At 38.7% G+C, this 25,822-nt stretch overlaps 1 protein-coding gene across 9 annotated transcripts in view; it reads left to right on the top strand.

Annotated features, from left to right (window-relative positions):
* Positions 1-25,822, top strand: part of PTPRM (protein tyrosine phosphatase receptor type M) — an 827,815-nt gene that overhangs the window by 382,888 nt on the left and 419,105 nt on the right. For all 9 annotated transcript variants that reach the window (XM_037050333.1, XM_037050337.1, XM_037050335.1 and 6 more), the window contains exon 7: positions 2,832-3,125. In XM_037050333.1, coding sequence (XP_036906228.1) covers positions 2,832-3,125 — 294 coding nt within the window. The remainder of the gene's footprint in view (positions 1-2,831; positions 3,126-25,822) is intronic.

The following is a 25,822-nucleotide window of genomic DNA, read 5'->3' on the forward strand; positions in this document are numbered from 1 at the left end:
CTTGGGCATCATGCTTCATGATCACTATGATGCAAATCAAGTCATTTCTCTAAAAATTGCCACTGTGGAAAAGTTAATTTGTTGGGAGTTATAAGTGAATTACAAATGTCTTGTCTAACAGAACAAGCATAAACACAAGAATAGGTGGTTTCCTATTCACCCATATGCAACATGTTTTACTTTCTTATGACGGCGTAGTGATACCACTGCTCATTGTGATGAAAGTATCTGGGCTCTTCTTTCCGTCACTGCACACCACCAAAGCCAGTGACAATTGGCTTGAAGTCACGGCCCAAAAATGAATCTTGACTTTTCCTTCATTTAGAATTTTATAGCCATATTTTGAATACATTTCATTTTAAAACAAGATAACATTTTAAATGGATTCTACTCATTCAATAAAGAATTACCGTGAGATGATTACTTTAAAATATACAATGACATTTTTAGGCCACCTGTATATATTTAACAGTTTGTTATCTGCATGTATTATTTACAGTTCTAGTTTTTTTCAGTGGGAAAAACTAAACTCCATAAAGTTTATAGCTTTCATACAGCTACACACTGATTTGGTGCTAGCTTTCCAAGTGAAACCCAGGTCATTTTTTTAGCTCTTACTCTGATCTTATTGATGTCTACCTTAGCTTTCTTTCCCTTCTTTTTTATTCCATGTATTGGAGTGACATTGGTTAATAAAATTATGTATGTTTCAGGTATGTAATTCTATAATAAATCATCTGTATATTGTATTGTGTGTTCAACACCCCATGTCATCTCCTTCCATCACCATTTACCCTCCCATACCTTCTTTAACCTCCCCAATGTCCTTTTACTTTCACTTGAATTAAATATTTTAAATTGCTTTTTATCACTTAGTATAGGTTTTTCTCCCTTCCTTCTTTTCTTTCAGGAAAATGTATCTAAATTTAAATATTGACTTATTTTTGTGCTGGTGCTTCTAGCAGCCCACAATTTCGTTTGAATATCTGTCTCAATTATTTCCAGTTTTTAGTTGAATCTCTGACTTGACTTAACATAGATGGTACTTTTCTTAATAGGAAATCAATTCTCAGGACAAACAAGCACTGAAGATATATCTATTTTAGGATATGGATAATGATATCCTGAATGAACTGGTGTACTCACTAACCTTTGTGCCCTTGCCCCTGAGTTGTATTTTGAATGGCAGTTTAGCAATCCTTACTAGCATTTTGCAGCTTCTGTGTAATTAACTGCTCTTTCGGTCTAGCTGCATGAATGCCTTAGGATGCACCATAAAAGGCCCATTTCATGTCTTGGTTCAAGGGATCACCCTAATGAAATAAATTAATGTTGAATCATTATGAGTTGAGTCAGAACTATTTAAAAAATGAACAGTCAGCACAAAATTGTACTTTACAAACAATAGGAATCATATTTTAGTAAATTACACTAAATTTGTATTCCCTTAAATAAAATTAATCCTTTAGTGTTTTATTTTGATTCCCAAGCTACTTTAGGAAGTCAGAATGGCTTATCTTACCCTGAAAGGATCAGAGACTACCCCCACCCCAACAAAGGGATGTTGCTGGCATTTTAGCCAGTCTGGGTGTCAGGGCCAGGGGCAGATGGTACTGGCTGCCCTGAGGTCCTGTTCAGCAAGGAACATGACCATCACCAATTAGTTGCATGTGTCACTGACAGAAACTATATTGTGTAAGCCAGTGTAAGCATAGTGGAACATAGCAGGCTCTATTTTCCATGCATTCACATGAGCTAAATGAGGAGTTTAAAAAACAAACAACAAATAGGCACAAACCACTGCAGAAATATTCTTGAAAAAAATTCATTGGATCTTACTTTTATTTTCAGATGGAGATCCATTAAGATAGACACAAGTTATTTTGTACACTTATCTCCTTTCCTGATATAATGTGTGGTACTTCTCACAGTGACATTGGCATATGAAATGCTTCATTTCCTGCCTGAAGAGCCATTCAACCAACTCCTCAAAAGTATATTGGGAATACTATTTAAAACAAGATCATCTATCTCTCTCTTCTCTTCTGAATGATCTGGAAAAAGAATTGGTCTCAGGTTTTAAACAATGAGAGACTTTCTTGGGTTGTAAAGAGTGTTTGCTATTGATTACTTAGAGTTTTATCAAGCTGGACATAGCCTGTGCTTTGCTTTCTTTCTATTCACTAACTTAATATGACTCGTTAATGGAAGTGCCCTGAACAGCAGCGTGGTGGACTTGATTATCCAGACTGCTCGCTTCTCCTGCAGCTAAATGAGTCCATTATGATAGTTTTTGCGGAAATGAGTCTTCCAGGATATGCACTTATAATTAGATAAACTATAATTTTGGCCACATCTTTAAAGTGATGATGTCTTTGGGATACAAATATAAGGAAACTAAATTTAATGATACAGATAACTAGCACCTTTGTTGATTTCAAAGACATTTTTTCAATAAATAGATTGACAATAGAATGCTTCCTAGAGCTTAAACACTACCATGCGAGAGAGTTTTTAAAAGTTACATTTAGTGAAAAAGAGTCCTTTGAAGTCTGTGTTGCTATCTGAGAAAAAGGAGTTGTGTTCTAAAACAAATTGGAGGCATACCTACTTTAGTAAGCTTAGGTTTTTAATGGTTTATTTCACACATTTGAATGTTGTCAATGCCTGTATCTCAGTATGTTTTTATTAATAACCTAAACAAAACCATTCTCATCAATTTATCCCAGAAATGTTAATGTATTCTATATTTGAATAATTGATTTGCACTTAGCTCTTTCAAAACTGAAGACCAGAGTGTCTAACAGATGGTTCTTGGGTTTGCTTTTCAGAACCACCTGTACCAATCGCCCCACCTCAGCTGGCCTCAGTGGGGGCAACCTATCTGTGGATACAACTCAATGCCAACTCCATCAATGGGGATGGACCCATTGTCGCCCGAGAGGTGGAATACTGCACAGCAAGTGGGAGCTGGAATGACCGGCAGCCAGTGGATTCCACGAGTTACAAGATTGGGCACCTCGACCCCGATACAGAGTATGAGATCAGTGTGCTCCTCACCAGGCCAGGGGAGGGGGGCACTGGATCTCCTGGGCCAGCACTCAGAACAAGAACGAAGTGTGCCGGTGAGTATGGGAAACCCGGGACTACTTGTCATTGTCTTTCTGGGCATTGACCTGCAGCATTGGTGTTCATCGGGTGGCTAACACACTCCCCCAGCTCTGGCCGCATCGTATACGGGAGCAATTAATTCCCTTCTCCTGTGAACGGTAGCCCAACAGCCTGTGTACTTTGGTACCTCCAGGCTTGGTGTCTCTCAGCCAGCTCCCATCCCTTTTTCTCCTATTCTTTATTTACACCTTCCTGTGAGTCTCACAGAGTTCAAGTGGGAATTACCCCAAAATGTGACAGAATGATCTGCTTTAATGATGTCTGTTCACAGGTCAGATCCTTTCATCCTGGTCCCTTTCTTTTATGTTCACAGTCGATGTGCTCATAGCCTGGAGGAGCTTTGGAATAATGGATTTCATCTAAGAGATAGCTTTAAAGCTGTATTTCTATTGATGGATATTTAATGGAGGGCTGCTTGCCAATGACATGGAGCCCATTTGTAAAATAAGCAAGGGTGATTTGTGGACTGCATGCAGTCTTTAAGTTTAGATTATATAGTTCTAATTAACTGTGCTGAACTCACTCTGCAGCTTAAATAAAAGTCGGGAGAGAAATGGTGAGTCTCATAAAAATTAAAACCTGACCTTAGCTGCCACTGGAGAGTATAGTGTTGTTTCTACATAGCTACTTTCTGGCCAGAAGTAGAGAAGAATAGTATATTGGGATACCGAAGTATTCTTTGATCATTTAAATAAAGACTGCTTTATCGAATTGTGGGTTCAGGTGAAGAGATTCTATAACTTTTTATGGAGTTAATTGATTTTCCAGAAAGCATTATTTAAGAAGATACATGTCAATATGTTTCATTTCTTTTTTAAGTTTTAAAAGTACTGAGTGCAGCCTGACCCTGTTAGGTAGAAAAAAATGATTAAACATCAACAGTTGGAGATGTTTCATTTTTTTCTTCATAATTGGGAGTGTACTGTTTTCACAAGTTTGAAACTCATGGTGGAAAAATCTGTTTAGTTTGTTTTTAAGTTTTTTTTACGGGAACAAGTAGCATTTTCTTCTGGGGACACATGGCGGGCCTGTTTTAGCTGGCCAGCACGCCTTGCCCATGTCCACACCTGTGTGCACAGGTCACTGTCCAGGCAGGGTCTCTGGAATGTGGACTGTTGTTTGGACTGCTGGTCCCCACAGTCCTGATTGGTGGTTCCTAGGAGGAAGGTTTTTGACAACCCGTTCTCCTCCTCACTTCTGTAAGCCATGTCATTCCCTCGTTCTCTTTAGTTGAATAAATTTCTCTTCCTTTTTGTGAAATAATTTATGTTATCATCTGTTGCAATGTGCACAATAGGTAAGGAGAACACTGCACATATCATTTTACAATCTAGGGATTGCTTTCAAATCTGTGACTTATTTCATAACTGCCTTATGGAGGCACCAGGGCAGATACTGTGATCCCCTCATTGTGGTGGGATGAAGCCTGTATGATCTCTATCCTTCTCTGAGCATACTCTCTAAGCAACACATTTAGTATTGTTTTACTCCAGTGTTACTTTGAGGAATCCTGTCTGGGGCCTGCCAATTTGCAGGCACACAAGTGGACACGCTCTTTCTCTCTCTTTCTCTCCCCTCAAAAGAAGGTTAGAATTCCATTTCGTAAACTGGAGAGAGCATATAATGTTTCTTTCTAGTCACTAACAACCCCACATACTTTTTTTTTAATTCAATATCTTACTTTTATTTAAACTTAGCATAGCCAAAACAAGGATGTAGGACAGTTTGGTCCTAAAATGTGAAATATGTCAACCTACATATATACTATGTAACCACTAGAAAGTGGCTAGCCTTTTCTGTATTTATTCAACAAAACAAGGGAGTAGATTTACCATGTTTATCCCCTTTGTAGAGATAGTATCTTACTTGTTTACTTAGTAGGCCTGCAGCAATTCTGTGTTTTCTTACTGCATTTCTTTTTTTCCAATTTTTTTATTTAATTATTTTTCAAGTACAATTTTCTGTCTATTACTCCCATCCCATCCCACCCCCTGTGCTCCCCCACTGCCTCCCATTTCCACCCTTCTCAGTTGTTGTCCATGTATCCTTTATATATGTTCCTCTAAATCCCTCCCCTATTTCCCCTGAAATTCCCTCCCCTCTCCCCTCTGGTCACTGTCAGCCTGTTCCCTATTTCAGTGTCTCTGGTTATATTTTGCTTGCTTGTTTGTTTTGTTGTTTAGCTTCCTGTTAAAGGTGAGATCATATGGTATTTGTCCTTCAACACCTGGCTTATTTCACTCAGCATAATGCTTTCCAGTTCCATCCATGATGTTGCAAAAGGTAGGAGCTCCTTCTTTCTTTCTGCAGCATAAATTTCCATTGTGTATATGTACCATAGTTTTTTGATCCATTCATTTATTGACAGGCACCTAGGATGCTTCCAGCTCTTGGCTATTGTAAATTGTGCTGCTATGAACACTGGGGTGCATATGTTCTTTGGGATTGGTGTTTTAGGGTTCTTAGGATACAGTCCTAGCAGTGGAATTGCTGGGTCAAAAGGCAAGTCCAATTTTAGTTTTCTGAGAAAATTCCATACTGTTTTCCATAATGGTTGTACCAGTCTGCAATCCCACCAACAGTGGACCAGAGTCCCCTTTTCCCCACACCCTCTCCAACATTTGTTGTTTATTGCTTTGTTTATGATAGCCATTCTCACCGGTGTAAAGTGGTATCTCATTGTGGTTTTAATTTGCATCTCTCTGATAGCAAGAGATACTTTTATGTTTCTAGTTCTGTTCTTTTTATATATGTTGTCTTTTCTCTTGGTTTGTTGTCTGTACATTTCAGCTGATGATGCAATTACTCTATACATTTTCCCTGAATACAGTGCATATATTTCTTGTTTTCCAGAATCCTCTGTTATTGTTGCACCATGTATAAATATATAAATCTCAAAGAGACAGTGAAGCTTTATAGTAGCTTGATAGTCTTTTTTTAAACATCGAAACCAATTCTGAACTGATATTTGCATGTCAGCATTGTGCCTTGAAGGATTAAGCCTCACTTAAGCAAGGAGCCCTGGGGTAAGGCACTCTCTTCCCCTTACCATTTTCGACCTGCCTTTGACAGTGTGTCACGCACTGGCATTAAATGTTTTTGAAATCACTGTAGTTGAGCAGGTCAGTCTTAGGGAATGTTAGGTAAGTGAATCAAAGCAAGAAATAAGAGGAGGAGTCATTGTATGTGGGTGAGGGAAGTGAAGTCAAAGAAGACTTTTCACTGTCAGGAGAAATATAGTTTCACCCTCTCTTGACCTGAGGCTTTTGAGAAATTGTGAAGCTGAGACAGGCGACTGCTGTTGGTGAGCAGTGGGACACCATGGAGAGCAGACTCAGTTACAAGGAAGAAGACAGCTGCTGCAAAGTAGAGACTGAAAAATTGGGAAGTGGTCTCAGATGGTTTGTGAGCCCTAAGGGTTCATAAAGAGCAAGTCCTGGGTTTCATAAGCTGAGAGGTACTCTAAGCATTCTTGCAAGATTGATGGAAAATGTCCTTGGCCAGTTTGAACCAATGGATGAATCTATTAGGGTGATATGTAGGAGGAATAATTCTACATCCATCTGGTATGGTTTAAAAAGCCAAGAATACTAGTATGGAATTAGAATAATAAAATCTAGCAACAACATATATTAAAAAAACTGATTGAGGGCTTGCTTAAATACATATGAATCTATAATATTATTCATATTGTATTAATTATTCCATAATGCTATTGCCTCACCACCCCCCAGAAAAAATCTAATATAACCTTAGGTTGCATTAAAAAAAGCAAAATGCTCATCTTGAAGGAGGTGATAGTTTTATTCTACGAGTGCTAGTTGCATTTATTTCTATTCCTGCATTTTAAGAAAGTACAAAATAGGTGGTGCTCAGGGCATAGGACCCAGAAGAACAGAGGTTCTGGAACCTTGCTCAACTGGTGAGCATCGATGGAAAGGAATGAGAAAGGTAATAGAGAAGAGCATTGTCTATGCAAATTTGCCAAGGCTGAATAGTGAATTGTGCGTTTCCCATGGCTTATTCATTCCAGTAGAGCCTGATAGTGTAGAAGGGGATTTCTTTACTCAGCAGAGGATTGAGCTGGTTGAACCTGGAGAATCTCAGCATGAAGATTCTATGATTAATGTGTCATTCTCTTTCTAATGTGATGATCCATCATACGTTTCTTCCCTGATACTCTTGAGTTTCACTTTATGTTATTTTTGTCTGAGTACTTCAGAATCATGCTTGTCAATTCCTGCTTTGCAGGCCAGGGGAGGTTTACAAGCAGCTGAGCAAATGGGGAAAAGTAGTGAGTATTTAATACTCCTAAATAGATTAAATTTTAAGAAATGACTTTTATTCTGAGGTATCCTGTCTGGGATTTGTGTGAAAATATGCTTATGTGAAATGATGATGTCCGAGTACTAGAACCAGAGTCCAGGTAAGAACAGCGGCTCTGGGACCTGGCCTCGGAGACTGAGTTCTAGCCTGGCTGGGGCTGTGCATGTGGCCTGGGAAAACTGCACGCCTTCCCTGGGCTTCTGTTGCCTTATCTATAAAACAGGGGTGGTAACAATAATAGTGTGTGTTTTGTAGTGTGGCCATGACACCTTAATAAGCTGATGGAAATAAGGTGCCTTGAAGAGAACCTTACATATAGCAAGTGGTCAATAGAAGTTAACTGTCATTTAAATTTTTAAAAATTCTTTAACATTTTCAGTCAAAAGAGTTATGTGTTGGCAACCTGATTTCATTGCCCTAGATGTTTTATAAATATTACCTGTCTGCAAATCTGAGCACCACTGTTTTATAATATGTGCTAGCAGAATTTCTAGCAGTTAAGTATTCCATTCATGAGAGACGTTATTCTCTTGTGGGTCTTTTAAAATCAAATCTGTTTTTTAAAATTTTTTATGACAAGATTTCTTTTCATTTCTGTGCTGAACCAATGAGATCTGTCCTATAATGTTTTTAGTGACACCTATGAAAATGTATTTCACTTTTTGCATTAAAATGGCAAAATCATTATTTATTGTTCTCTGTGCAGTGGAGTTGATTTTCATGTGTAGTTAGTAGACGCAGTCTCATTACCTGCTCTGATTTCATTCAAGAATTGTATTGTAGTATACCTCCAGAGTTCTTGCTTCTTATGCATCTGAAAATTATTTTCAAATATATGCACAAGCTCCCCCATTCAACCTTGATCAAATCGCTTAGCTTTTCTTGTTCCATCTCCTAATCTTTAAACAAGGGTAGTGACAATGGCCCTATCAGAGTATTTCTGGAGATTAGATTAGATATTATCTGTAAAGCTATTTTACAAATTATAAAAATGTTCCACCTATATGGGGTATTTTTTCAATGATTTATAGTCAGGATCTAGTTTCAGGAATTAAACACATATCCAGTTATTTCCCAACGTTGTAGTTCAGCTGTAGTTGAGTAACCTCAGAGAGTTGGAATTACTTCAGTATTCAGTTAAGCAAAATGCAATTTAGTTCATGTTTTCTATTATATCTTATATTCTTATATAATTATGTGCAGCCTGTGTATCACAAGCCATTAAGTGGTAGCTACTTGAAAAAGAGAAACGGGAGGTGCAGTTAGATTAATTTTCACAGTGGACTTTTTATGTGTTTTATTTTGGGATATTGCTTTTTATGTATCCTAGTTATTGTTTAACTGTGGTTAAGTGGCTGGCTAATAACTGGCCCCAGGAGTTAAAGAAGGGTGATGATAAACTAATGACTTAACGATTAAGACTGGTGAGAGTGAAAAAAAGCTAAACCGAAATGTGTTTTTTAGAATACTATAACCAAAAAGCTTGATTGTACCTTTTAAAAATTTATTCATAAAATATTTATTGAATACCCATATTTGCAAGAAACATTTCCAGGTCCTCAGGGTACAACAAGAAGACAAGATCCTGCATTCAAAACTGATAAATTTGGGAGTATTGGAGGGAGGAAATATACAGGCAATAAACAAGGCTGTACACATGGGTATATAATACAATCAATGCCATGAGGAAAAATAGAGAGATGGAAAGTGAGTGGAGGAGACTTTTTCAAGGTTATTTTAAAAATTTTAATTGTAGTAAAGTAAATATACTGTCTTAGCTATTTCTAAGTGTTAAGTTCAATAATGTTAAGTACATTCAACCAATCTCTAGCATTTTTTTTATCTTGCAGAACTGAAACTCTGCACCCATACTAACTCCCCATGTCCCCTTCCCCGGACTCTGTCGACCACCACTCTGTTTTCTGTCTTTGTAAGTGTAACTGCTCCAGGTGCCACATATAAGTCGGATCATACAGAAGGTGTCCTTTTGTGTCTGGCATATTCTAATTAGCATTATGTCCCCAAGGTTCATTCATATAATAGCATGTGTGATTGCACCTTTTAAATTACTTTTAAAATTGTGTTACATATACTTAGTCTATGGGATTCTTTGTAAACTATATTGAGACTTTAAGCACCAACTTTAGCTCTCAATTAAATTAATAATTCTCAATGTTTAAAAATTTTTTGCCTTTATGACTTAAGGAAATCTCACCTATGAAGGCAGGCAGTACGACGTGTTGCCAGAGAGCCGGAGTGAGGATGTGAGCCTAGAAGTGGTGTGTCAGAGTGTAGAGCCATCCCACCCCTGGTCGGCCTCTGGTCATCAAGAATAAAGAGTGATGTAAGAAATTAGAGGAGTTTGTAAATAATATACCATTCTTTCAAACTAATAAGGGTGAGAGAATTTAATACCTATTTGCAGAGCTATGTATTTTTTATATATGCCTAATTAGAACCCTTTACATAACTGAAATAAAAACTTCAAATGTGTGTTACATTAAAATTCACTTTTGTTCCCGGTTGCTTTGATAACATGCAGTTATAGACATTTTATCTGTGGCACTTTCAGTGACGCGAGAGATGGGAAGTATTTTTCATCTACTTCCAATCAGTCCACCCTTCAATTCTCCGTGGTCTGAGAGAGACTGAGTCTGTGCCAAGCCGTTATGTATATTTTCATGTATCATCAGTTCTTGCATCCAACCCAACGTGGTAGTTGTACTGTTTAGCTAGAACAAATATATCTGTGTAGCCCTCTTATATCCTTGCCATGCACTTTGTTGAACACATACATATATATACATACATATATAGCAGCAGATCAGCAGTCCTTCAGGGCAGAGGCCCAGCATCCTTTTCTATGGAAAGGTCCTACTAACTACAAGCTTAAAGTTCTGTGTTGTCTTACCATATACCCTGCTAATAATGCCTCTTAGTACAGTTTATACAGCAGCATACTCTTTCCTACCAGGTCCAGTCTAAATCTCATGAGATTTATTTTAATATCGATTTTTAAATTTTAACTCACCCTGTTTTTGAAATGTGACACTGGAGTGACTCATTTTAAATACGCCTGACTGTGAGTCACATATGGGAAATAGCAGTGAATAGGTTTCTTGGCAAGGTGGCCTTACATGGAGTCCAAACTGCATGATGCCTGCATTCCACTGAAAGCTGACCTGTGTCTGTTAATTGATTATTTTTAGTCCCTCTTGTGGAAGAAAAGGAAACAGTCTGGTTGGAATGGGGCTGATCTGAAATTATTCACTACCAAAACCAGATTTGTTTTCTTCCTAAATCAAAGGTGGTCAGATGTATCTTTTCTGGGCAAATCTGCTACCAGCAATACAATATGTATTTGGACTTACACAGCTGGCCCATATGCATTTGGGCAGTTGGGAACTGGTCTAAGAACTAACAATGGCTATTATTCAGAATGAAGGACCTCATTGAATGGAATGTACTGTTTTGCTGTGTATCATGCATACCCACATTTTTGGCTTCAACTTTCAGGAAAAAAACTTTTGTTTTAATTTTGAATTCAATTTTTTAATATTTGTATTTGGATACTTGTCTTTTGTATTATAAAGGAATTTTAGCATTTATTTTTTAAACATATTATGGTATAAGAAATTTTATGTAATGAATAATTACAAAACACAAGAACAGATACAAGTTATTCCAGGTACTACCCGTGTATAATATGCATCCTTATTTTTTCCTGAAAGATTTGAGCAAAAATGCATGCATTATATACAGGGTAATTTATTTTTGATACAACTTTGTTTACCGGGGAAAAAAATTAAAGTGTCCTAGTTCTAAAATAGCTCTGCCAAAGTGAAGTATGTTTTCAATGCATTCCCAACACATCACACCATTAAGAACCTTCTAAAACTATAAGTATTAGAAGGGCATGCAAAGTACCTTCCCTACTATACTATAGAGGTAAAGACGTCCCACTGGTAGCATTGCATTTGGGCAGAGGACAAGAACATAGTAGCAGCACGGCACTTTTTCATTGTAATACACGTTCCTCATGCCCCAGAGGCTTTGTCATGCCTGAACCTCAAATCCCGCTGCCTTTAAACACTGGGTCAGTCAGCACCTTCCCCTGTCCAAACCCTGAGGTCACATGGGGAAATCTTGCATGAGAGGCTTAGAAGTGCCTGAACCAGTGTCACCCCAATAAATTCAATAAAAGGTAAAGAACCTAAAATAGAAAAGACCAGACAAACGGACATGGTTGCTTTTAGAGTTGCCCATTGACTCTTAGAGTGCCAAGGTAGTTCTCAGAAAGGTGTCAAGCAGGGTCCTTGGCTTTGAAGAATAGGCATACTAATAGTCCTTCTAGGCCTGATCTTGAAGCCTCATAGGCAGCTTTCTGTGTAACCATGAATAAGCCGAGGAGTTTGAGAAAATCAAGAGCAGGATCTAGAGATTATCAGTGGCCTCTGATGGGTCATTTAATGCTGGAAAAAAAATCACAAAACTGCTCTGGGCCACATTTTATACAGTATGAGGCAAAAGTAGGTTTACAGTTGCTCATATGGAAAATAATACAGTAATTAACAAATAATACAAAAATAAACTCTGTGTTTCACATACTCACAACTGTAAACCTACTTTTTCCCCTCCCTGTACGTCTATCAATTTGGAGCTTGAGCAAATCCCTCGTTCTAGTGCTGTGACTCCGTCGATCTCTGTCAAAGGGTTTTTCTATCACGGTGAGGCATCACCATTATCAGTATTAGTCCCTCACTGAGTACCAAGCACAGGCTGTTCAGTGCAGTCCTAAGGCCACTGGCATGCTTGGGGTGCCCACGCCTCCCATGGCAGTGTGTTCTAGGAGAAGGACAGCACCCAGTACATCTTTGCAGTTTTTAAAGAGATCCAAAGTCATCTAAATTTTCCCCCAAATCTCATATATTGAGCAAAAAAAGTATTATGAATGAAATTATTAAATTTTATTAGGTCAGATCCCCTCATTCCTTATCAAGTGTATGAGGCAGTAAAGTTGTATTTTATGGTCTCTGTGTAAGCATTTATAATAATACCCTGGGGTGCCCTGTATGACCAGTATGCGCTGCATACTTGTGTTTTTTGAGGAAACTTGCAGTATGATGGACCATCCTAAATTATCATAAAAGTTTGTAAGTTTATCAAAGCCTTTGTGAATATTTTAGACATATTTAGAAAAGACAAATGGCTAACTTCCTTCACTTTAAAGTCTGATTATCTTGGGTCGAGTGCTGGTTCTGACATTAATACTTAGAAAATACCTCACCAAATTACTTAAATGTCCTGAATCTAAATTTTCTAATAATTCTAATCAGTTTTCTACCAGTCCTAGCACCTTCTTTGTAGCACTGCTGGGAGAATTAAATGTGCTCAGCCATGAAAAGCGGTTAGCAGACTACTTTGTTTACCTGATGGACACTGAAGTTTAAGCAGGCTCGCTCGCAAATTCTGATTCATTTCTAAATTTGATAAGCCTGTTCCCACTGAGGATACTACTATGGCATAGTCTCCCAGTAGAACTGTTAAGCTGAGTAATTGTGTTTCGTTTGACACACACACATCAAGTTGCAGTTTGTCCTAAATCATAAAATTGTTTAAAAAGATGTATCTTATACAGCAAATGTCAAGAAAATGATTGTAAGTTTAGAATGTGGGAGAAGTAGGTGGCAAAGAAAACCGAATGTGAATGTGTTCTTTACCTGTGAGACCTTGTTATTCTGTGACAGAGGACATGTTACAATTATTAGCAACGTGGTGAATATTTTTGACAGTTTAATGCTTTGAAGAGTGAAGAATACTGCCCCGGACCCTAACACCCCTAAGTCTGTCCAGAACATACAAAGCTCGACAACCACAGTTTGATTTGAGCAGCAAGGCAGCCTATAGGATAAGACCAGCATGTTTTGGGGGCACATCTTTCCTTTTGCTCATTTACCTACAGACCTCAAGAAGGCAGAGGGCTCTGACTGCATGAGGTGGATAATGAGATGGTGAGGCTGTACACCTAAGAATTTAAATACACAGGTAAAATCTTCCACTGTGAGGGCTGCTTCTGAGGCAGGCTTGTATTCTGTGCCCCTGATCCACAAGCAAAAGACCTAGTTTCTGAATGGCCTTCGTCTTCAGAACATATTAGGAAAAATTCCCTCACTTTTAACCAGCAAGGTGTCCTCTTTGTCCCTGGAATCTCAGATACAGCATGTCCAAAACCAATTGTATGAACTGGGAAGTAGATGAATTTTTATCATTGACCTCACACATCCTGTGAGCTTCCATCCATTGCTCCATACGCATACTCAGATTTATTCTGTTATCAAACCTTCTCTCAGCTTACTTGTCCTGTTACATGGACAGAGAACTCATCTGAACACATGAAGTGGCGTGTGGCCTCCAAGTAGAACTTGCCTACTTCATATGTGAGGATAATGCTGTTAATGTTCTTAAAACTAAATTTATAAGAAGTAAGACAGACGAGAGCTAAAGCCCCCAGAGTAGTAACAACAGATTATAAAAGCTTGATATGTCAAAATTTTAGTTTATAAAGGTTAACCATGTTCCTTGGTTTGCATAACACTTTTTATAAAATAATTTTAAAAATATAAAGAACTGGTAACTATAGTATCTATTAGAAAAATTACAATGAATAGGAAGCTTTGAAAATGAATCATGCATATAAATGAAATTAAAACTATGAATACAAGAAATTTTATTTTGAAGTATGGTTATTCCTATTATTAAAATAAGAAAGATAATAACACTGATGTAAAAATTACTGATCTTTCATCCATGTTATTACCTTTGTAGAGTGAGTAGTATAAAGATGTAACTGTTCAGGTAAAATATTTCTATTGACCAATAGCAGTATTTCTATCATATGGATCTAGACAAAAGACAGTAAACCGTGTGTACACTGTAATTGGCATTGAAAACCCTTTCTAGTATGAATAACCAGCAGAGAACATACAGGTGTTAAAATATATTTCCATTGAATATTGTATATTGTTACTTCATTGTTCTTTAGATAGGGTGTATGGCTCTTAATTTGAACCTTGAGTTTATTGTAACATTTGATTTGTTAATGTTTATTTCTTGTTAATGATCCATTTTAATTACTGAAATCATAGATGCTATATGAGGCAAAAATACAGAAATATATGATGTAGTACTTATTAGAAGATTCCCTTATCTTCCTTTCAGTTTCTTTCCTGGAGATAATACATAGGCATTTATCCTTCTGTCTCTCTCTCTATGCCCATTTAGATAGGTAACTGTCAATGTGTCCCAGATCTCTGCCTAACTAATTGTAACAATGAGATCACATCATATATACTATTCTGTAAATTTATTTTACATCTGTTGATATTCTCTGAACATCTCTCTAGTTGCTACAATGTAGAGAAAAAATACACAGATTTAACTCATTTTTAGTAGTAGCTGTTTATTATTCTGGAGTATCTATACCCTAATTATTCAGCCTTCCTTTTTTTGATGGATAGGTTCTTGTTATTTTCTATACAAAGTAATATATCAATAAATATCTATAAATATATCTCTACTTTTTAAAAAATATTTTTTATCTAATTCTTGTTCAATTACAGCTTTCTGTCTTATATTCCCAACCCTGCCCGCTCCCCGCCCCATGCTCCCCACCTCCCTCCCATTTCCACCCCCACCCTTAGTTATTGTCCATGTGGCCTTTATACTTGTTCATGTGAGTCCATTCCCTTTTCCCCTATGATTCTCTCCCCTCTCCCCTCTGGACCCCGTCAGCCTGTTCCCTATTTCAGAGTCTTTGGTCATATTTTGCTTGCTTGTTTGTTTTGTTTAGATCCCTGTTAATGGTGATATCATATGGTATTTGTCTTTCACCGCCTGGCTTATTTCATTCAGCATAATGCTTTCCAGTTCCATCCATGATGTTGCAAAGGGTAGTAGTTCCTTCTTCCTTTCTGCGGCATAGAATTCCATCGTGTAAATGTACCATGGTTTTTTGATCGAGTCATTGACCAATGGGCATCTAGGTTGCTTCCAAATCTTGGCTATCGTGAATTGTGCTGCTATGAACATTGGGGTGCATAGGTTCTTTTGGATTGGTGTTTCAGGGTTCTTAGGATATACTCCCAAGAGTGGAATTGCTGGGTCAAAAGGCACGACCATTTTTAGTTTTCTTAGAAAATTCCATACTGTTTTCCATAGTGGTTGTACCAGTCTGCAATCCCACCAACAGTGAACTAGGGTCCCCTTTTCCCCACAACCTCTCCAGCACTTGTTGTTTGTTTCTTTGTTTATGATAGCCATTCTGACTGGTGTTAAGTGGTATCTCATTGTGGTTTTAATTTGCATCTCTCTGATAGCTAGCGATATCGAGCATCTTTTCATGTGTCTCTGGATCCTCTGTATGTCCTCCTTGGAGAAATGTCTGTTCAAGTCCTCTGCCCATTTTTTAATCGGGTTGCTTGTCTTCTTTGAGTGGAGTCGAGTGAGTTCTTTGTATATTTTGGAGATTAAACCTTTGTCTGAGGTATCATTGGCAAATATGTTTTCCCAAACAGTTGCTTCTCTTTTTATCTTGATACTGTTTTCCTTAGCCATGCAGAAGCTTTTAATTTTGATGAGATCCCATTTGTTTATTCTTTCCTTTATATCCCTTGCTCTAGGGGACGTATCAGTAAAAATATTGCTGCGTGGAATATCTGAGATTTTCTTGCCAATGCTCTCCTCTAGGGCTTTAATGGTTTCACGGCTTATATTTAAGTCTTTTATCCACCTTGAATTTATTTTGGTGTATGGTGTAAGTTGGTGCTCAAGTTTCATTTTTTTGCATGTAGCTGTCCAGTTCTCCCAACACCATTTGTTGAAAAGGCTGTCTTTACTCCATTTTATGTTATTGCCCCCTTTGTCGAATATTAATTGACTGTAGAGAGTTGGGTTTATTTCTGGGCTCTCTGTTCTATTCCATTGGTCTATGTGCCTGTTTTTGTGCCAGTACCAGGCTGTTTTGATTACAGTGGCCTTGTAATACAGTTTGATATCAGGTATTGTGATCCCTCCTACTTTGTTCTTCTTTCTCAAAATTGCAGCAGCTATTCGGGGTCTTTTCTGGTTCCATATAAATTTTTGAAGTGTTTGTTCTATGTCTGTGAAATACGCCATTGGTACTTTAATAGGTATTGCATTGAATCTGTAAATTGCTTTGGGTAGTATGGACATTTTGATGATGTTAATTCTTCCAATCCATGAACACGGTATATGTTTCCATTTATTTGTGTCTTCCTTGATTTCTTTCTTCAGTGTTGTGTAGTTTTCTGCATACAGGTCTTTTACCTCCTTGGTTAGGTTTATTCCCAGATATTTTATTTTTCTTTTTGCTATATCGAATGGGATTTTTTTCCTGATTTCTGCTTCTGCTGCTTCATTGTTGGTATACAAAAATGCCTTTGATTTCTGGATATTAACCTTGTATCCCGCTGTTATGCCAAATTCATTTATTAGTTCCAGCAGTTTTTTGGTAGAGGCTATAGGGTTTTCCATGTACACTATCATGTCATCTGCAAACAATGCCAGTTTTGTTTCCTCCTTTCCGATTTGGATGCCTTTTATTTCCTTTTCTTGTCTGATCGCTGCAGCTAGAACTTCTAATACTATATTGAATAGAAGTGGTGAAAGTGGGCAACCTTGTCTTGTACCTGATCTTAGTGGAAAAGCTTTTAGTTTTTGCCCATTGAGTATGATGTTGGCTGTAGGTCTTTCATATATGGCCTTTATTATATTGAGGAATGTTCCCTCTATTCCCACCTTGCTGAGTACCTTTATCATAAATGGGTGTTGTACCTTATCAAAAGCTTTTTCCGCATCTATTGATATGACCATGTGGTTTTTGTCTTTGCTTTTGTTTATTTCGTGTATTACATTTATTGATTTGCGTATATTGAACCATCCTTGCATCCCCGGGATGAATCCCACTTGGTCGTGGTGTATGATCTTTTTGATATATTGTTGGATGCGATTTGCCAATATTTTGTTGAGGATTTTAGCATCTATGTTCATCAGTGATATTGGTCTGTAATTTTCTTTCTTTGTTGTGTCTCTATCTGGCTTTGGGATTAGGGTGATGCTGGCTTCATAGAAAGAGTTGGGGAGTTTTCCCTCCTTTTGGATTTTTTGGAATAGTCTGTGAAGAATAGGGGTTAGCTCTTCCTTAAAAGCTTTGTAGAATTCTCCTGTGAAACCATCTGGTCCAGGGCTTTTGTGTGATGGGAATTTTATGATTACTTCTCCAATTTCATCTGCTCTTATTGGCCTCTTCAGGTTTTCTGTTTCTTTTTAATTGAGTTTTGAAAGATTATATTTTTCTAGAAATTTGTCCATTTCACCTAGGTTTTCAAATTTCTTGGCATACAGTTCTTCGTACTAATTTCTTACAATCCTTTCTATTTCTACAGTATCAGTTGTAATCTCTCCTCTTTCATTTCTGATTGTGTTTATTTGGGTCTTCTCTCTTCTTGATGAGCCTACTTAAAGGTTTGTCTATTTTGTTTATCTTTTCAAAAAACCAACTCTTGGATTCACTGATCCTTAGAATTGTGCTTTTAGTCTCTATGCCATTTAATTCTGCTCTGATCTTGGTTATTTCCTTCCTTCTACTTGCTCTGGGCTGTCTTTGTTGTTGTTCCTTGAGTTCCTGGAGGCGTCGGGTTAGGTTGTTTGTTTGAAATGTTTCTATCTTCTTTAGGTGAGCCTGTATTGCTATGAACTTCCCTCTCAGGACTGCCTTCACTGTGTCCCATAGGTTTTGGGTTGTTGTGAGTTCATTTTCATTTGTTTCCAGAAGCTTTCTGATTTCTTCCCTAATTTCAATCTTGACCCATTCATTGTTTAATAGCCTACCATTCAGTCTCCATGATTTTGGGTGTTTTGGGTTTTTTTCATTGGGGTCGGTTTCCAATTTGAGTCCCTTGTGATCAGAGAAAATGCTTGGTATGATTTCTATTTTCTTGAATTTGTTGAGACTCGTTTTGTGTCCTATCATGTGATCTATCTTTGAAAATGTTCCATGTGCATTTCAAAAGAAAGTGTATTTAGCTTCTTTGGGATGGAGGGCTCTATATATATATCAATTAGCTCCATTTCATTTAGGGTGTCATTTAATGCTGCAATATCTTTGTTGATATTTTGTTTTGAAGATTTGTCCATTTTAGACAGTGGGGTGTTAAAATCCCCTACTATAATTCTGTTGCTGTCAATTTCTTTTTTGAGGTCCTCCAGAATTTTCTTTATATATTTGGGTGCTCCTATGTTGGGTGTATATATATTTATGATGTTAATGTCTTCTTGGTGGATTCTCCCCTTGACTATTATGAAGTGGCCTTCTGGGACTCTCTTTATGGCCCTTCTTTTGAAGTCTATTTTGTCTGATATGAGAATTGCTACCCCGGCTTTTTTTTTCTTGTCCATTTGCTTGGAAAATTTGGTTCCATCCTTTCACTTTTAGTCTGTGGTGGTCTTTTGACCTGAGGTGGGTCTCTTGTAGGCAGCATATGTGTGGGTTGTGCTTTCTTATCCATTCAGCTATTCTATGTCTTTTAATTGGTGCATTTAATCCATTTAGGTTTAAGGTTATTATTGAAAGGTACTTATTCATTGCCATTTGTGCACCTGTGTTCCTCTCTATCTCTCTCTTTTTCTTCCTTTCCTAAAGCAGTCCTTTTAGTAATTCTTGTAGAGCTGGTTTGGTGGAGGCATATTCTTTTAGACCTCTTTTGTCCTGGAAGCTCTTTATTTGGCCTTCTATCTTGATCGAGAGCCTTGCTGGGTACAATAGCCTTGGTTGTAGGCCTCTGTTTCTCATTACTTGGAATATTTCCTGCCATTCTCTTCTTGCTTGGAATGTTTCCGTTGAGAAGTCAGTAGCCAACCTTATTGGGACCCCCTTGTATGTTACTTCCTTTTTCTCCCTTGCTGCCTTTAGGATTTTCTCTTTGTCTTGGAGGTTTGCCATTTTAATGATGATGTGTCTTGCAGTAGGCCTCTTTGGGTTCCACCTGATTGGGACTCTCTGTGATTCCTGAATTCGTGTGACTTTCTCTCTCCTCAACTTAGGAAAATTTTCCATAATTACTCTTTCAAGGAGGTTTTCTATCCCTTGTTCTTCTTCCTCTCCTTCTGGTATTCCTGTTATTCAGATATTATTACATTTCATGTTGTCTTGCATTTCTCTTAAATTCTCCTCATTTTTTCTGCTTCTCTTTTCCATTATTTGGTCTGTCTGGGAGGTTCTTTCTATCCTGTGTTCTATCTCACTTGTGCGATCTTCCGCCATATCGATTCTATTCTTCATACCTTCTACTGTGTTCTTCAGTTCAGAAATTGTATTCTTCATTTCCTCTTGGCCTTTACTAAGGGTTTCCATTTCCTTTTTCATGTTGGTGTAGTTTGCAGAGAGCTCACTGTAGCTCCCCGGTAGTTTCTGGTAGCTCGTTGTAAGCTCTTTGAATTTCCTGATAACCAGTGCTTTGAATTCAATATCTGATAGTTGGCTTGCCTCTGTTTCATCTAACGTTCTTTCTGAGACTTCCTCCTTTCTTTCATTTGGGTGTTGTTTCTTTGTCCTCCCATTGTTTGTGTTGCTCTTCTTGTTGGCTTCAGCCTTTTAAAGTGATCTGTTCTGGGTTCCTGGGTTTATGGTGTGAACTTCTGTGGTAAGATGCCTGTGAGATTCAGTGGTGCTGTCTCCTGCAGGTATCTTGGTGTTCTCCACTTCCACCTACTCCTCTTGTTGGTTTCCATCTGGTCAAACCTTTTCTTCTCGTCTCACTAGCTGCAGCAGCCTGAGGGGCTATTAGTGTGGCCTTTCTCTCCTCTCAGTGAACTTAGCTGGTCTCGCCAGTGCCCTCCCAAGATCCAGAATGGCACCGCTCTCCCGTGCCCCGCTGAGATCAGGTTTTTCCCCAGGCTTCCCAGCTCTGGCCTGGCGTGAGGGCACGCACTCCCAGCCAGGCTTTCCTGGTCTCGCAGGCTTGGGCTTGGACCTTTCCCAGTGCTGTGGCTGCACACACTGGGCAACTCACAATTCTTCCAAGCTGGCAACCACAGCCTGACTCCCGGTGCTTCTCAGTCTGAGCCCAGCTGGGTAGGGATGGATCTGGCGATTGGCGCTTCCCCAGGGGCCCTGTCAGTCACTTGCAGTGCCCTGATGCTGTGTGAGCACCAGCTGGAGTCCCCCCGTATCAGGAATGCGCACCTCTGGGAATGCGAGCCACAGGGAATGCACAGGACTCCCAGACCTCCAAGCCGGCAACTACAGCCTGCCTTCAGGTGCTTCTCAGCCTGTGCCCGGCTGGGTAGGGAGGGAGCTGGTGATTGGTGCTCTTCCAGGGGCACTGACAGTATCCCGAGGCTCCCCAAGGAGCCCCGCCTCAGGCTACTGGGAATTCCAGGGCCCCTCAGTTCCCCAAACTGGCAAACACAGCCTGACTCCACGGGTTATCAGAGTTCTCCGGTTTGCTTCCCAATGCCCACTCCTCTCTCTGCCACTACAGGCAAACCGATCTCTCCTGGTGTTTTCCAATCTTCACCCTGCTGGTTAGAGAGGGTGCCGGTGACTAGTTCTCTCCCAGGGTTGTTGTTGTTGCCCTCCCTCGGCTCTCAGAGATCAGGGTGGCCCTGCCAGGGCCCTGGCGCTGCCCAGTGAAGGGCCCGCAGCTTCTGTGCTGTTCCCTCGTACCTTGCTGATCTGAGGTCCGTCTCCTCTCCTCAGCCTCTGGTCATTCAGTGTCCACTGTACTCTCTGGGGTCCTGCCGTCCCATATGCTGGGTCCCTGTTGGGTGCTCGCCGTGCTCCTCTGCAGAGCAGCCTGGTTTTTCTCTGGCGCGTGAAGGGAAGCAAAATCCTTTGTCCTACTCCGCTGCCATCTTCCTACTCTCTCTATAAATATATCTCTATATTAAAATAGTTTATTTCTATAGGTTATAGTTTTTAGGTAGAATTGGTGACCCAAAGGGAAGTGCATGTAATGTTATTTTTTTAAGTTTTAAAAAATTTAATGAATTGATTTTAGAGAGAGGGATGAAGGGAGGGAGAAAAAGAAAGAAAGGGGGGAGCAGAGAGAGAGAGAAAAACAGAGAAATGTCATTTGGTTGTTTCACTTATTTGTACATTTATTGGTTCATTCATATATATGTCGTGACCGAGATCAAACCCACACCCTTGGGTATTGGGACTCTATACTCTAACCAACCTAGTTACCTGGCCAGGGCAACATTTAAGATTTCAGTAGATGATATATTACTTTCCAGAAGGCTAGCAACTTAAATTCCATCACCAAAATATGAGAACATTAGTTTCCAAACATGTTTTTGAGCATTGAATATTGATGTTTGTTTAAAATTGTTGCCAGTTTATTGGTTTAGAAATGCTACGTTACTTTTTTAATTTGCATTTTACTTTTTTCCATGTATTTATTTATTTTTCATATTTTTTCACTATCAGATTATATGTTTCTATCTTTAGGATGCCTTTTCAATTTTTTCCTTTTTAATTTGTAGGAGTGGTTTATATTAGTTGGATTATTTGTCTGTCACAAATATTTGTCTGTTTTATAAATATTTTCCCTCATTTTACCATTTGCCTTTTTATTTTATTCATGGTACACTTGGTTAAAAAGAAATGGTTACATTTCATAGTTAAATCTATCAATCATATCTCTTAGGGCTACCTGTATATATTAATATATGATAAAAGTTTCATCAGAATTTAAATCAATCTATTCTAGGTAGATGGCCAGATATGCAGTAGCATTTGCTAATTAAACCTTTGTCCTTCCTTGTCACTTCTCATTTTCCAGTCTTGTTTTTGAAGGTATTTTTTAACACATTCTTTGAATATTTTTAAAGAGTTTATTTTTTTTCTCTTATAGTCAGTGAAATTTTGGTCAACAGTCTTGTGGGGGGTCTACAGGGCTGGGGAGCGCTCTGGGGAAGGTTTCGTTCATTCCTTAAAGATGAACAAAGAAAAATGGCCTTTTCTCAGCTCTGTTACGGGTGGTATGTGGCGTGGTGTCCGGAAGTGCAGAAGGCCTCGCATGCCCTCGAGGAGGCCATTTAAAACAACAGCAGTATAAGAGCTGATTAGACATAACTGAATTAAAATACCTTCACACCTAATCTTGGCTTGCTTCATTTATTTATTCATTTATTAATGTAGTCAACAAATATTTATTGAGACTCTATTACTTGAAAGTTTCTCTCCTAGGCTTTGGGAATACACTGGTGAGTAAAACTAATGAGTTTCCTGGCCTCGTGGACATCGTTTTCTAGTTTATATGTCTCCATTGTTTTGCAATGTAGGTACAGACGTACATGAAGCAAAGCTTGAAGAGTTTTGTAAAGAGTGTAAGGGAGGAAGTTTTAACAGTAAACATAAACATTAGGGCAGCCTTTACAAATAAGTTGTTTTAAGCAGGATGTTTTAGACTGCAAGTCTGTATAAAACCAGTTCATACAGATTATAAACAATAAGGAAATTAATTACTTGTAGTAACAGGAAATTCACAGATAAGCCACAGTTTACAGTTTGTTGATCCATTTTAGTGGCTCCATAACATTCTGAGAGACATGAGTTCTTTCTAAATCTCACTTGCATTGACTTTACCTCAAGGCTGATCCTCTTCATAGTCATAAGGTGGCCTTTAGAAGCAACTGGAAAAACGTGCTTTGCTCAAACCTGACAGAAGGGAGAGAGAAACATTTTCTCAATCCTAAAATGTAACTCCCTTCTTTCGATTTGTTAGGCCAATGAAGTGCCAGTAATAATAACTGGGAAATGTTTGTGAACGGATTGACTGAGCACCCTTATTCTCAAACTTGACTGTGCTGCTGTGATGTCAGTTTACATCAGCATCACCTGCGGGGCTTGTTAAGCAGTAGATTGCTGGGTCCCACCCCAGAGTTCATGATTTAATAAGTTTGGGGTTGGGCTCAGGAACTTAGATTTCTAAAAAATTTCCAAGTGACGCTGATGCTGCTGGTTAAGAATTCCTGACATGGAGTAATGATGATGCAGCCTTGCACTACAAACCTATTAGAATGGCCAACGTCTTGAACACTCACATCCTTGCTGGTGAGTGTGTGTAGCACAGGAACTCTTGTTCATTGCCCACAGGCATGTGAAGCAGTGCATTCACATATCAAGGCAGCTTGGCGTATTAAGAAGTGAAAGAAGTCAATCTGAAAAGGCTATATATGTTTAACTCCAACCGTATGAGATTCTGGAAAAGGCAAATCTATACAGGCAGTGAAAAAGATCAGCGGTTGCTACAGGGGAGGGAAGGAAGGATGAATAAGCAGAACACAGAGGATTTTTAGGGCAGTGAAAATACTCTATATGATATAATGATGGATACCTGTCATTAGACATTTAAGCAAACCCATAGATTGTACACCACCTAGAGTGAACCCTAGTGTGAACTGTGGATTCTGGGTGATGATGGTGTGTCCGTGTAGGTTCCTCAGTTGTAACACATGCACCACTCTGGTGGGGGATGTCAATAATGGAGGGGATTTTTTGAGGGAATCTTTGTACTTTTCTGCTCAATTTTGCTGTGAACCTGGACCTACTCGTTGAAAAACAGTGTACCCTTGTGCCTACAGATGGGATCAGCTGCCTCTGACCTACAAGGTCTGAGGAACCAAATAGCTGAATGAAATCAGGGATTTGGGGAGCTACTGGGAAAGAAGAGAGGAGAATAAATGCTGGATATGAATTAACAGTTTCTTTTATTGTTGATATGAATTGAATGTAGTACTTGTAGTCAAATTATTATTGAGAAATTGGATAAAGTCTTTCTAATTTTGAGTAAATGTGTTCACAATTAAGCAGTTATATACGATGAGTCAGAACTGAGATCTGCAAAGAACTTTAGTCTTCATTTTTAAAAAACCTTGATTTTAGTAGAGATACTAGAAAAATTTACTACAGGGATTCATTGGAAATCCATTCTTCGTATTCAGCGTGGATCTAACCTTGAATGCAGTTACAGTGAGAGAAATATATAATGCCTGAATTGCTAGAGAACATTGGGATATGGTTCTTCACGGGCCTCTCATACTTTGGTACATCTTGCCTGCAGAGGCACTGATGGCCTTGGCTCTGGGCTATCCTTTCGAGTGTTTGTATAGTGAACAGCCTTGGAAAACAGGAATAGTGCCTCCCACTGGAGCAGAGGACAAGCTGTCTTAGAGTTTGGTGTAATATAATAAGATAACATCTCTCTCTGGAGCAAAAGGCAGACAGGTTTATTTACACCCATAGTAAAAGATTTGGATTTCCTAAACTCACAGTTCTTCATATGTGGCACAAATCTACTCCCATGTGCCACGTGACTTGGACCCTCTGTGTTGCTCCCACGGAACTTTAGGGGCAGAGGGAACCACCAGCAACTTAAGCTCATTCTACTTGCTGTGTTGTTAGTATTGAAGTCCTTTGTGTCTGACCTATGAGTCTCACATCTCCTGCCAATATTCTTGAAGCTACAGCAGGTAACTTGTTAATTTGAAATTGGGTAAAATCTCAGACCCTTTGCAGTTCTTGACAGAATATACTTACAAGGAAGAAATTGAGTTCTTTATAATTTCACCTGACTCCTACATTTTGTTGACTGAGAAGTTGAGACCTCGATAGCTGGAGTGAGTTACAGCACTAGTCTATTTGCACAAGTGCACTGCCATTCTTTGACACAGCACACAGATAGTCTGTTTGCACAGCAGGTGCACAGGGAGTACATTTGCACAAGTGCACAGCCAGTCTATTTACACAAATGTACAGCAGGTATTTTCGTAATTGCACACCCAGTCCATGTGCATAGGTGCATGGAGTGTTGACACAAGTACCCTGTGAGTGTGGAAGCACAGCAAGTCTGCGTGTATACAAGTGCATGGTGAGTCTGTTGCTGCAGAAGCAGCTCTCAGAGCCAGCACTTTCTCAGGGCACTTTGTGCTTTGCCTCATTACAGAAATTCTCTGAGTAAAGCGTATAGCCTTGATTTAGAGTTGCTTTAAGGATGTGGTTAAGGATAAGAATTTCTCATTTTAAGATAAAACCAGATAAAATTGACATAAATTGAGGGGGTAGTTGGTTGTATATAGCATACAGATATAACCTGATGGGGTTGTATCAGCCTGAGGAGGTACTTGGAAGAATAAGAGATAATTATCTGTCAGAGTCATTTAGTTGTAGCTTTGCTAAGTACAATGTGCGATTAGTTCACCTTCTCTATTATTTCTAGATTTGTGTTTGCTTATTGCTCCA

This window comes from Sturnira hondurensis, unplaced genomic scaffold (genome assembly GCF_014824575.4).
Source record: "Sturnira hondurensis isolate 20B ecotype Veracruz unplaced genomic scaffold, ASM1482457v3 Scaffold0006713, whole genome shotgun sequence".
NCBI classification, from domain to species: Eukaryota; Metazoa; Chordata; class Mammalia; order Chiroptera; family Phyllostomidae; genus Sturnira; species Sturnira hondurensis.